A 13908-nucleotide genomic window follows, 5' to 3' on the forward strand; every position below is an offset into this window, starting at 1 on the left:
CGTGGGGGCCGTGGGGCCTTGTCTCTAGGGAGTATTTGCGAGGCGTGGACGCCGAGGGTGGTGGGTCATGGCCCTGCGTGAGGTGGGGGTGTCTGGGCCACTCAGTTGGTGCTGTTGTGCGTTGGGACCTGTGACACGCGTGGGGAGCGGGACAGAGCCAGCATGCGTGCCCGCGGGCTTCTGCTGTGGCCCCGTGGCGCTGTGCCCGCGGGAGGCCAGCGCTAGCACACCTCTGTGCCCAGAGGATGCTGTGCCCCTCAGCGCGGGCTGGCCTGGGGCGTCGGGAGTGGGCTCCCACCCTGGCGGCGTGCGTGGGAGCTTCTGGGCTTGCATGGCCCACCCCGACCCAGAGCTGCCATCGTGACGGGACGCGCCGGCGGAGCAGCCGCCCGTGTCCTCGGGAGGAATGTGGGACCCGGCAGCGGCTGCTCAGCCCTGGAACCCCTGGTACACGGTCCTTAGAGGCACAATTAGGCTGAGCCTAATTGGACCTGGTTGCTTTGCCTATCTGGTTAAATCCAAGCGCTGCAGTCAGCTCAAGGTAAAATGTGCCTGGTCGAAACGAACCCCTGCAGGATGTGAAACCGGACAGGGGAGCTCCGACTGAGCCGCTCCCCTCGGGTGTCTCCGCAGCTGGCATGCACCACCCGGTGTGCTCAGATCTGCTGCCGCCGAGCAGAGAGGTGGGCAGCGAGGAGGTGCAGGAGGTGGCTTCTCCGAGCACAAAGTGGCTGAGGTTGCCTCCTGAGGCACTGAAAGGTGACTCGGTTGTTCAGAAGCACAGCTCTGTGCTGACCAGAACTAGTGCTTGTTCTTGGCCAGCTGTTGCAGGCTTCTTTTCTTGCTTCTTGCTCTGGAAATCTACCACTGGTCTGATGTCCCAGTTGTGAGTGAGGTTTTTAAGCCCTGGTGGTTCACTAATATGCAGGAAGTTTTTATTTCTTTGTTTACTTTCCATTTGAGAGGCTACAGGAGAGTTAAATGACATTAACAATTCAATCTAGCTACAGTTATTCATGGAATCAGCCAGGTTGAAAGAGACCTCCAAGCTCATCCTGTCCAAGCTATCACTCAGCCCTAGCCAGTCAACCAGACCATGGCACTAAGTGCCCTCATGCAGGCTTATCTTGAACACCTCCAGGGATGGGGACTCCACCACCTCCCTGGGCAGCCCATTCCAATGCCAATCACTCTCTCTGGGAAGAACTTCCTCCTAACATCCAGCCTAGACCTCTCGTGACACAACGTGGGACTGTGTCCCTTTGTTCTGTTGCTGGTTGCTTGGGAGAAGAGACCAACCCCCACCTGGCTACAGTCTTCCTTCAGGTAGTTGTAGACAGCAATGAAGTCCTCCTATGTCTGAGCTTCCACCCACTGCCCCTTGTCCTGTCACTGGGCGTCACTGAGAAGAGGCTGACTCCAGCCTCCTGGCACTCACCCTGCACAACTGTAGAAACATGAATGAGGTCACCCCTTAGTCTCCTCTCCAAGCTAAAAAGATCATGGCACTAAGTGCCCCATCCAGGCTTTGCTTCAACGCCTCCAGGGATGGGCACTCCACCACCTCCCTCAGCAGCCCATTCCAGTGGCAATCTCTCTGGGAAGAACTTCCTCCTAATATCAAGCCTATTCCTCTCCTGGCACAACTTGAGACTGTATCCCCTTGTTCTGCTGCTGGGACCTCCCAGGCTCACCCAGCCCAATCTATCCCCCAGCCCTATCCAGTCAATTAGACCGTGGCACTAAGTGCCCCATCCAAGGCTTTGCTTCCACACCCTCAGGGATGGCGACTCATGTTGCTTCAAACCCAATCCTGATGTGGAGCACAGACCCCAGAAGTGACCTTCCAAGATTCCCATTTCCTCTGCTGTACTTTTTTTCTTCTCTTTTGAGTTAAGAGGATTATTTGTGTTGTGTTTCAGGTCTGGCAGTTCTAAGGAGAGCAGGATCTTAAATTCCACTGAGCATCCAGTAAATTCTTCTAATCCTCTAGAGAAATAGTTTCATGGTTTGGAAATTTCAAGGCAGATTGTTTATGGAGCTATCTAAACAGGAAGTAGGTTGACACTGAAACAGAGGTCAGTCACACTTGGGTGTGTATTATGACAGCAGTTTTTAGGTAGTATTTATTAATATCAAGGTGATCTATGAAAAGACAACATCCTTGATGCATTTTCCCCTTCTTAATATTTCCATAAGAAAACAAAGTACTTGGGAGTTTTGATATACTCTTTAGAATCATAGAGTCTACCAGGTGGGAAGAGACCTCCAAGCTCAGCCAGCCCAACCTAGCGCCCAGCCCTGGCCAATCAACCAGACCATGGCACTAAGTGCCCCAGCCAGGCTTTGCTTCAACACCTCCAGGGACAGTGACTCCACCACCTCCCTGGGCAGCCCATTCCAATGCCAATCACTCTCTCTCTGAAGAACTTCCTCCTAACATCCAGCCTAGACCTCCTCTGGCACAGCTTGAGACTGTGTCCCCTTGTTCTGTTGCTGGGTGCCTGGGAGAAGAGACCAACCCTCACCTGGCTACATAGTATCATAGTATCAACAGGGTTGGAAGAGACCTCACAGATCATCAAGTCCAACCCTTTACCACAGAGCTCAAGGCCAGACCATGGTGCCACGTCCAACCTTGCCTTGAAGTGCCCCAGGGACGGCGACTCCACCACCTCCCCGGGCAGCCCATTCCAGTGTCCAATGACTCTCTCAGGGAAGAACTTTCTCCTCACCTCAAGCCTAAATCTCCCCTGGCACAGCCTGAGGCTGTGTCCTCCCTTCAGGTAGTTGTGGACAGCCTCCCTTCAGGTAGTTGTACACAGCAATGAGCTCTGCCCTGAGCCTCCTCTTCTGCAGGCTGCACATTCCCAGCTCCCTCAGCCTCTGCTCATGGGGTTTGTGTTCCAGGCCTTTAGCTGTGTGTTTGCTGGATATGGAGTGAGGTGAGAAGTAGTCAGAAAATAATAGTTTTGACAACTGAATCTGTGTTGTTAAAAGGATGTGAACAAAAGTTGTACTCAGCTAAGTAGCAGTTCAGTAATGTACATGAAGAAGGCATTGGTGCAGCTGTAACTAAAACTCCATCCACCTGGGGTTCTGTTCCCAGGAATTGAGCCTGCACATCCAAAATACCCAATGAATCAGTGGAAAGAAGGTTTTGTGGTGCCAAGGGATGAACGAATGAGCTCAGGTTGGGTGTTGGGGGGAAATTTTTGGCAGAGAGAGTGTTTGGCATTGGAATGGGCTGCCCAGGGAGGTGGTGGAGTGCCCATCTCTGGAGGTGTTGAAGCAAAGCCTGGATGAGGCACTTAGTACTATGATCTTTTTGGCTTGGAGAGGAGACTAAGGGGTGACCTCATTCATGTTTCTACAGATGTGCAAGGTGAGTGCCAGGAGGCTGGAGCCAGCCTCCTCTCAGTGATGCCCAATGACAGGACAAGGGGCAGTGGGTGGAAGTTGACAAATTGGAGATTCCATGTGGACCTGAGGAGGAATTTTTTCACTGTGAGGGTGCACTAGAATGGGCTGCCCAGGGAGGTTGTGGAGTCTGCCTTTGTGGAGATGTATAAGAACCATCTGGATGTGTTCCTGTGACTGCCTCTAGGTGATCCTGCTCTGGCTGGGGGGCTGGACCAGATGAGCTTTCAAGGTCCCTTCCAGCCCGTAACAGTCTATGGTCTAGTTGATTGGATAGGACTGGATGATAGGTTTGACTAGATGATCTTGGAGGTCTCTGCCAACCTGGTTGATTCTATGATTCTCTGTGACAATCACAGAATGTTAGGGGTTGGAAGGGACCTCTAGAGATCATTCCAGTCCAACCCCACTGCCAGAGCAGGATTACCTAGAGTAGGTCACACAGGAACACATCCAGGCAGGTTCTGAAAGTCTCCAAAGAAGGCAACTCCACAGCCTCTCTGGGCAGCCTGCTCCAGGGCTCCCTGCTGGCAGCTATGCACCACACAGCTCCTCCCTTCCCCTGGTGGGATGGGGTTGAGAATGGAAAACAAGTAAAACTCTTGGGTTGTGATCAGAACAATTGAATAATTGAAATAAAAATGTAACAATAGCAGTGAAAAAAGGAAGGTAACAGAGAATGAAATAACCTCAAAGACAGAGAAGTGATGCTCAGTGCAGCTGCTCAGCACCCACTGACTAATGCTCAGCCGATCCCCGAGCAGCCATCTGCCCCTCCCAGCCAGCTCCCACAGTTTGTGCTGGGCATGACATCACACCATGCAGAGTATTCCTTTGGCCTGTTTGAGTCAGCTGTCTTGGCTGTGTTCCCTCCCAACTTCATGGGCATCCCCATCCTCCTGGCTGGCAGGGCTTGAGAAGCTGAAAAGTCCTTGGCTTAGTGTAAACACTGCTTAGCAACAGCTGAAACCATCAGCGTGTTATCAGCATTGTTCTCATGCTCTGTCCAAACCAGGGCACTGAACCAGCTACTGGGAAGAAAATGAGCTCTGTCCCAGCCAAAACCAGGACAAACCAAACAGCTTGGTTGAATGTTGAAAACCAAACCTTTAACTGCCTTGAGATTTTTCTTTCTTCCTCTAGTTTCAGCCATCCATTGCTTTTGTGGCCCTTAGATGCTCTCATTAGGGTTGGTGACTAGAGGAGGGTAATGTGGCTGTCTGTCTGCCAGCAGATGGAAGGACTGCTGTCCACATCGAGCACAGGAGGCCAGGATGAGCCTTGGAAACCACAACCTGTCAGCTTGTGAAAGTGTTTGCAGTTGTTTTAGCGTCCCCTGGGGCTGCTGCTCGGTGTGCTGTGGGGCATGGCTGTGCCAGCTGCTTCTGCTCTCTGGAGAGAAGCTGGGGGCTATTGGCATCGCTTTCCTCAGGTCTGCTGGTGGAGTTTTGGAAGGCTTTTAACACCTGTGCTGTTCTTCATAGAATCAGATAACAGTTTGGGATGGAAGGGGCCTTAAAGGCCATCCAGTTCCAACCCTCTGCCACGGGCAAGGACACCTCCCACCAGCCCAGGCTGCTCAAGGCCTCCTCTAACCTGGCCTTGAACACCTGCAGGGAGAGGGCATTGTGCTGGTTTGAGGCTAATTGGAATATTTAATGAGAGAAATTAGATCATTGGTTGTAAAAATAACACAATGATCAAGTCTGTATCATTCATTAGTTTGCTGAGAGGGATAAAAAGCCAAAACACAAACACTTTGTCCAGCTCTGTTCTGCAGTGCTGCTGGTTGGTTTTGTTTGTCTGCCTGGGAAAGTAGAGAGGGTAGAGAGGGCAGCTTTGAGTCCTGTCTGGGCAGTTTCCTTTGTCTGGGAGGGAGCTTGGATTTCTGTCTTGTTTCTAATTGCAAATACTTGTAAATGTATTGTGTATATGAGCCTGTGAACGTTGCCATGCTGTAAAATATAGCTTCAGCTTACTTCCAGGATGTCTGAGTTGGTCTGGTACATGTCAGTAGTGGGGGGGAGGGAACGTTCCTAACCAACCACAGGCATCTGCAGCCTCCCTGGGCAACCTGCTTTGCTGTCTCACCACCCTCACTCTAAGGAATTGCTTCCTAATCTCCAGTCAAAATCTCCTCTCTCTCAACTTCAATCCATTCCCACTTGTCTTGTCACTCCCAGCTCTTGTCAAAAGTCCCTCCCCTCTCACCCCCTTCAATACATGAAGGCTGCTCTAAGGTCTGTCTGGAGCCTTTTCTTCTGCAGGCTGCACAGCCTCAACTTCCCCAGCCTATCTCCATAGCAGAGGTTCTCCAGCTCTCTGATCATCTTGATGGCCTCCTGGTCCTTCTCCAGCAGTTCCATGTCTTAGAGGCCCGAGAACTGGAGGCAGTGCTGCAGAGGGAGTCTCAGCAAAGCAGAGAGGCACAATCACCTCTGATTCTGCTGGTCACGGTTACGATGCAGCTCAGGGTGTGGGTGGCCTTTCCTTGTTCCCTTGGGTTGTTTTGGCTCCTCAGTCTTGCTCCAGTGTTCTTTCCCTCTGCTGTTTTTCAGGTACAGAAACTGCTCTGCATGTGCCCAGTGGATTTCCATGGCATCTTCCAGTTAGACGAACGTCGCAGAGATGCTGTTATTGCTTTGGGAATCTTTCTAATCGAATCTGACCTGCAGGTATTGCTCCCACTGGACTCACTCTGTTCCATTTGGCAGATTTTGGATGAGTTCAAGTTTAGTTGTTCAGAGAATGAAGACTCTTCATAAAAATAAACCAAAATGTCATGGGTAACAGATGGCTGCAGGCAGGAGAGCACGAAGAAATCAGGGCAGCACTGATGAGTGACAGACAGTAGTCGTGGCACTGCCACAGCCCAACTGCTGTCCTGGTTTTTGGTTGTCATAGCTTAAGATGGCAAAGGAAAGGATTTGCTCAAACCAGGTGGGTTGTATGGTGTTCTTCCCCAGATGCACCTAAATGACAGCACACTCCTGAACATCAGGTTTGTGCTTGGCTCTTTCATGCCTGGCACCAGCCAGGATAAAGAGACAAGTAGTGCACACAGGCTGCATTGCCATAGGGACTTGCCTTCTGTGCCTGCCAGCCTGTTTATGACAAGCTGGTTTTCCTCCCTCCCTTCCAGCTCTGGGTGTGGTAGTGTTGGGTGCAGAGGAAGGGATGTCCTAGGACCAAAGTCACTGGACCTCACCAAGATTTTCGGTCTTGCTGCATTTTTGCATCAGGCCTGAATTTCATCCTGCTCAGAATCTGTTTACTGTGCATGTGATTAGCATTGTGCTTTTTGCAGGATTTTGTGGTAAGAAGTTCAAGGCAGCTGTGGTCACAGTTTTCAGCATTTTAGTGATGTTTTCAAAGCCAACAGTTAGTATTAATTTATCCAACTCTGTGTGGAAGGCAAGTGCCATGCTTTGATTTGCAGATGAGGCAGCTGAAGCCTTGCACAGATGCCTTAAGTGGCTTGCATAAGGCCATGGGATGGATCACATGGACTGAACTGGGACAGGCACTGAATTTCTGGCTGCCTTCAAATTGTTTTGTGACCTTGCAGTAGACTAATAAATTGTTTGGGGTTACTGTTCTGGAACTTTTTTTCCCTCTAACTGTTAGAGAATGAGCCTGGAATCCCAGACCTGCATTTGTAGCACTCTGCTGCTTTCCTTTCCTTTGCCTGTGTCAAAATCAATTTTGCAATATTCAGGACTTCTGTGTGCAGCTGATGTTGTCATTCCATGTCTGTGATGGAGTTCAGCTTGTCTTCTCCCTGGTAAATAGAGTCTTTTCATCTCTAGCACAAGGATAATGTGGTTCCTTACCTCCTCCGACTTCTGAAGGGCCTTCCCAAAGTCCAATGGATCGAAGAAAGCAATGCACGGAAAGGCAGAGGTGAGGTTTGGGGTTGTGAGATAATCCTCATGGAATGCCAACCTGGAAGTAGACATCACAAAGGTCACTCAGAGCATGGTACAAGGAGAGGTGATAGGTCCTGCTGGGTTCTTAATTCCTGACTCAACAGACTTTAATATTGATTTTCTTTAGAAGCACAGAGGAAGTTGAATAGCTCCCAGCTGCTTTGCTTGACAGCTCTGTGGTAAATTGCACTTTCCAAATAATTCTACACTCAATCCATTTAGTTACTAAATTGGAGCAGGATTGTGTAGTGGTTGGAGCAGAGGAGTGCAACCTGAGATCTGTTTGCCCTGCTTTGAGCTTTGATGCTTAGTTGCTATTTAGACCACTTCACTGAGAAACTGGAAGGTGTCCAGAGAAGGGTGACGAAGCTGGTGAGGGGCCTGGAGCACAGCCCTGAGAGGAGAGGCTGAGGGAGCTGGGGGTGTGTGTGTATCCTAGAGAAGAGGAGGCTCAGGGCAGAGCTCGTTGCTGTCTACAGCTACCTGAAGGGAGGCTATAGCCAGGTGGGGTTGGGCTCTTCTGCCAGGCAACCAGCACCAGAACAAGGGGACACAGCCTGAAGTTGTGCCAGAGCAGGCTCAGGCTGCGTGTTGAGAAGAAGTTGTTGCCAGAGAAAGTGATTGGCGTTGGAATGGGCTGCCCAGGGAGGTGGTGGAGTCACTGTCCCTGGAAGTGTTGAAGCAAAGCCTGGATGAGGCACTTAGTGCCATGGTCTGGTTGGTTGGATGGGGCTGGGCGCTAGGTTGGGCTGGGTGAGCTTGGAAGTCTCTTCCAACCTGCTTGATTCCATGATTCTGTGATTTCTTGTTCTCTTAATATCTCTTTAAATGAATCCAGGAATATTTTTTCAGAGGGGCTGTTACAAAGCATTATTTATTTTCCAATCCCTGGAAGGCCTGGGTTGGTTGGTTTTTAACTGTCTTGTTCAAATAACTTCTGTGACATTTCAAACTCAAACGGAGGTGGTTAGAGTGTACTTGAGTTTTGTTTGTAGGATGTTTGTTTGTGATGTAAGAGTCACTCCTGTCTTAGGTTTTATTATCACTTGTTTTATCTAAGTTGAGTCTCCCTAGCAACGCTCAGGGCTTGATTTCTTTCTTGTTACTTTGCAGGCTTGCTTCCAGTTGCAGAAAACTTCAGCTTCTGCTTGGTAACGTTGCTGTCAGACGTTGCTTACAGGGATGCGTCTCTCAGAGAGCAGGTAGAGTTGAGTTTGGTTGTACTCTTGCAGTCCCCAGTGCTGCAGTAGTGACAAACGTCCAGAGAACCTCATCTTGAATACTGTGTTCAGTTTTGGGCTCCCCAGTTGAAGAGGGACAGGGATGTGCTGGAGGGGATCCAGCGGAGGGCTAGGAGGATGATGAGGGGACAGGAGGGCATGGCTGATGAGGAGAGGCTGAAGGACCTGGGGCTGCTCAGTCTGGTGAAGAGAAGACTGAGAGGGGATTTGATAAATGTTTATAAGTATCTGAAGGCTGCCAGGAGGGGGGAACAGGCTCTGCTCACTGCTGCTTGGGACAGGACAAGGAGCAATGGGTGTAAGCTGCAGCAAAAGAGGTTCTGCCTCAACACAAGGGGGAACTTCTTTATTGTAAGGGTCACAGAGCACTGGAACGGGCTTCCCAGAGAGGTTGTGGAGTCTTCTTCTCTGGAGCCTTTCAAGGCCTGTCTGGATGTGTTCCTCTGTGATCTGTGTTGGATAGCATTGTCCTGCTCTGGCAGGGGGTTGGACTGAACGATCTCCTTGGGTCCCTTCCAACCCCTAATATCCTGTGATCTGTGATCCTGTGAACAGGACACCGCAGCAGCTTCCTTTCTTGCAAAGAGGATTGACAGTTTCAGGGTGTGCTGTTGTGTTATTTTGCATGTGTTAATTATTAATCAATTACCCAGGAGAGAGTTACCTGTCTGCTGTTTCCCTTAGGTGTCAGAGAATGGCAGCTGCTGAGCCCTGAGCTTCAGAACTCAGGTTTTGATACTGAGATAAGGACTGCTGCAGTTTTATTCTGCTAGCATGCACAGCTAACTGCTTGCTGCAGCCTTGCCAGAAGCAGCTGTGAGTCAGGGCACTCTAGGCTTAGTCACACAGCAGTATAAAACGTCTTGTTTACAGAGGTGCTTATGATCATGTTTGCAAGTTCCATTTGTTGTAGGGAGCTGGGATAAGAAAAGGAACTCTCTTCACTCAAGGTATTTTTGCATCTCTCTCTTGATTACTTTAGATTTTGGATGCCATTCTACAAGTAATGCAGTTCCTGTTGGGAATGTGCCAGACCCCACAAATGCATGACAAAGGTACTGTTAAAATCGTTGCTCTCTTCGTAATTCCTGCCCTGTGAACTTCTCCTGTGTTTTCTAATCATCAGGAAGTCTGAGCAGCTTTTGCTTTCCACTTCCCTTAGCACTTATTTGTTCTGTTTGTTGCTGACTGCTGAACTTGGAAGCAGAAGTGTATCGATTTGCAATGCCTTCCTAGTTTTAACTCTGCTTGCACAGATAAACCTAAGGCAAGCTGGGCTGAAACAGTGCAGCCAAGCGGCGGCAGCACGTTGAAGGAAGAGGCAGTTGTGAGCTGCTGTGGCTCTGCTGTGACAGGTGTTTGTCTTTTGCAGAGTACTTATGCAAGTATGCAGTGCCCTGCCTGCTGGGCATTTCCCGGGCCTTCGGGCGCTACAGCAATTCCGAGGAGGCTCTCCTCTCAAAGCTCTTCCCAAAACTCCCTCCACATGCCCTGAGAGTTCCAGAAGAGCTTGAAGGAATTCGCCGACGATCCTTTAATGATTTCAGATCCATCCTGCCCAGTTCTCTGCTCACTGTTTGCCAGGAAGGAACGCTAAAGAGAAAGACTAGCAGTGTGTCCAGCATCTCTCAGGTTGGTGTGACTTGCTCTGTGGTGGTCAGTGCTTAGGGCTACAAAGATGCTTAAGGATCTGGAGCACTACCCCGTGAGGAGAGGCTGAGGGACCTGGGGCTTTGTGGTCTGGTGAAGAGAAGACTTAGAGGGGATCTGATCAATGTTTATAAATATCTAAGGGCTGGGAGTCCAGAGAAAGGGGACAGCCTCTGCTCAGTTGTCCCCTGTGATAGGACAAGGAGCAGTGGGAAGCACAACACAGGACAGGAAGTTCCTCCTCAACATGTGGAAGACCTTCTCGACTGTAAGGGTCATGGAGAGATGGCAAAGGTTGCCCTGAGAGGTTGTGGAGTCTCCTTCTCTGGAGCCTTTCCAGCCCTGTCTGGATGTGTTCCTGTGCCACCTGCACTGGGTTCTCTGCTCCTGCTCTGGCAGGAGGGTTGGACTCAGTGATCTATGGAAGTCCCTTCCCACCCTTAACATACTGTGACTTTGTGATCCTTACTTCACAGACTTGGTGGAGTAGTTAAGGCACCTTTAACTGTCCAAACAGTCTCTTATCACATTGTTTGACTGGATACAGAGATTCAGTGCCCTCAGTGCCCATGGACCTGATGGAACAAGTCCAGAGGAGGGCCATGAAAATGATTGGGGGCTGAAACACCTCTGCTGTGAGGACAGGCTGAGAGAGCTGGAGTTGGTCAGCATGGAGAGGAGAGCTCACAATGTCCTTTCCAGTACCTGAAGGAGGCTACAAGAAGGCTGCGGAGAGACTGTTTCAAAGACCTGCAGGGACAGGACCAGGTGCAATGGTTTGAAATTAGAGAAGAGCAGATTTGAATTGGATGTTAGGAACTGAGCTATGAGGGTGCTGGGACACTGTAACACATTGCCCAGGGAGGTAATTGAGACCCCATCCCTGGAGACACTCAAGGCAGGGCTTGACAAGGCTCTGAGCAGCCTTATCTAGTTGAGGATGTCCCTGGTGACTGCAGTGGGGTTGGACTGGGTAACCTTTGGAGGACCCTGCCAACCCAAACCTTTTAGGATTTATGAATCTTTATTTGGGTCTGCAGTTGAGTTGCTAAATGATGTCACTACTTCTGAGCTACAGAACAATGGGTGACAGCTAAAGCAACAACCATGGTAGTAAGTCTTAACACACAGCAGCTGCCAAATCCTATTTCTGGTGGGATTCTCATGAAAAAGCTTTGCAGTCTGTAGCTGAGTGTTTGGGATGCTGCCACTTAATGGCTGAAGTGTTCAGAAGTGCTGAGCTCACACTGGTTTCTCCAGGAGCTGTAGATGTTTTTGCCTTAGGGCAAGAATGGATTCAGATGGTGGTTTTGGAACCACAGGTGATTATTAGCTGTGTTACATGCAGTCCAGGAACCACCATTCTGATCTCTTCCCTGCAGTCAGGAGCACTGATCTAGCTTTTTGAAAGCCTTCCAGGTTTGTCTGGCATTGAGCTGTTAGCCCATAGAATCATAGAATCAAGCAGGTTGGAAGAGACCTCCAAGATCATCCAGTCCAACCTATCCCCCAGCTCTAGCCAGTCAACCAGACCATGGCACTAAGTGCCTCATCCAGGCGTTGCTTCAACACCTCCAGGGATGCTGACTCCACCACCTCCCTGGGCAGCCCATTCCAATGCCAATCACTCTCTCTGGAAAGAACTTCCTCCTAACATCCAGCCTATACCTACCCCGGCACAACTTGAGACTGTGTCCCCTTGTTCTGTTGCTGGTTGCCTGGGAGAAGAGCCCAACCCCACCTGGCTACAGCCTCCCTTCAGGTAGTTGTAGACAGCAATGAGCTCTGCCCTGAGCCTCCTCTTCTCCAGGCTAAACAACCCCAACTCCCTCAGCCTCTCCTCATAGGGTTTGTGTTCCAGGCCCCTCACCAGCTTTGTTGCCCTTCTCTGGACACCTTCCAGCACCTCAACATCTCTCTTGAATTGAGGAGCCCAGAACTGGACACAGCACTCGAGGTGTGGCCTGACCAGAGCTGAGTCCAGGGGCAGAATAACCTCCCTTGTCCTGTTGGCCACACTATTCCTGATGCAGGCCAGGATGCCATTGGCTCTCTTGGCCACCTGGGCACACTGCTGGCTCATCTTCAGCCTACTCTCTATCAGTACCCCCAGGTCCCTTTCCTGCTGGCTGCTCTCAGCCACTCAGTCTCCAGCCTGTAGTGCTGCTTGGGGTTGTTGTGGCCAAAGTGCAGAACCCTGCACTTGGCCTTCTTAAATCTCATCCCCTTGGCCTCTGCCCACGCATGCACCCTTCAGTGTTGCTTCAGGTGTATGAACCATCCTTTGGAAGGTGATATTTCCTTTTTTTAATGTTTCATGGATAGTTTTTAAGTTCTGGCTTTTGTGTGGTGTTTCAGGTTAGTCCTGAACGTGGGGTTCCCCCTCCCAGCTCTCCTGGAGGATCTGCAATTCATTACTTTGAAGGTAAGTTATTTTGCAGAGGAGCAGTGTAGCATGTGAGCATTTTGTTGCTATTTATAGGAAATTGAAAGCCAAAAATCCTTTTGAGCCTTTTGTATCTGCCCCCCTTACAATAATTCTCTGGCATGTTGGCTTCTAGGACTCAAAAAAAATCAGGAAGAGAAAGACAGCAGAAGTTTATTACTAGCAGCAGTAGTTTGCAGGATCAGTTCACAGAAGCAGTCAGGTTGGAAAAGCCCCTCAGGATCACCAAGTCCAACCAGAATCCCAACTCTACAAGGTTCACCCTAATCAATGTCCCCAAGCACCATATCATAAGTTCTAAACGCATCCAGGGTAGGTGACTCCACCACCTCCCTGGACAGCACATTCCAATGCCTGACCACTCTTGCTGGGAAAAAAAATCCTAATATCCAGTCTAAACCTGTCCAGTTGCATCTTGAGGCCATTCCCTCTTGTTCTATTGCTAATTACCTGTGAACAGAGACCAGTGCAAACCTCTCCACGAGGTGTTTTCAGGTAGAGAGTGATGAAGTCTCCTCTCAGCCTCCTCTGGTTCAAACTAACCATCCCCAGCTCCCTCAGTCACTCCTCAGAAGATTTACTCTGCAGGCCCTTCACAGCTTCCTTGCCCTCCCCTGCAGTGGCTCCAGCACCTCTGCATACCTCTTGTAATGAGGTGCCCAAAACTGAGCACAGTACTCGAGTTGTGGCCTCACCAGAGCAGAGTACAAGGAGACAATCACCTCCCTGCTCCTGCTGGCAAGCTTCTGAGAGATGTGAATTCCTGGCTGCTAGGCTGTGCCTAGCACTGAAGAGCTCAATGCAGCTAGGCCAAAAATATTTCAGGAGATTAAGCTGAGTATCTTTGAGGAACAAGTGTTAATATGCTGAGTTGTGAGACCTTGGTGGCACATTGTATCAAACTCAAACGTTTGAAGGGAACGAGATGTGGGTCGTTGTGTAAAAGCTGTTCATTCGGTGAAGGGGGGGATAAGAAAGGAGACACTGGAGTGCTCGCTAAGATGTGTTAATCACTCCAGCTTAAAAGGCAGGAAGGGGAAACAACGTCCCGAGTTCAGGCACAGAGTCTCAGCGCTGGGTTTTGGCAGAGCTCTGACTGTGAGCTCTGTGTCAAAGCAGGGCTTAACCTTTCGTGAGTGATATGAAGAAGTAGCTCTGCCTCTGTGCTGTTTTGGTGTCTCTGGTTTTGTCTGTCCCGTTGAGGGTTTTGACAGCTTGGGCA

At 50.0% G+C, this 13908-nt stretch overlaps 1 protein-coding gene across 2 annotated transcripts in view; it reads left to right on the forward strand.

The window, feature by feature from the left end:
* Window positions 1-13908, forward strand: part of PI4KA (phosphatidylinositol 4-kinase alpha) — a 93984-nt gene that overhangs the window by 442 nt on the left and 79634 nt on the right. For both annotated transcript variants that reach the window (XM_064168770.1, XM_064168771.1), the window contains exons 2-7: window positions 5979-6095; window positions 7230-7323; window positions 8463-8551; window positions 9573-9645; window positions 9963-10222; window positions 12599-12665. In XM_064168770.1, the coding sequence (XP_064024840.1) occupies window positions 5979-6095; window positions 7230-7323; window positions 8463-8551; window positions 9573-9645; window positions 9963-10222; window positions 12599-12665 (700 nt within the window). The remainder of the gene's footprint in view (window positions 1-5978; window positions 6096-7229; window positions 7324-8462; window positions 8552-9572; window positions 9646-9962; window positions 10223-12598; window positions 12666-13908) is intronic.

Source organism: Pogoniulus pusillus, chromosome 30 (genome assembly GCF_015220805.1).
Source record: "Pogoniulus pusillus isolate bPogPus1 chromosome 30, bPogPus1.pri, whole genome shotgun sequence".
NCBI lineage: Eukaryota > Metazoa > Chordata > Aves > Piciformes > Lybiidae > Pogoniulus > Pogoniulus pusillus.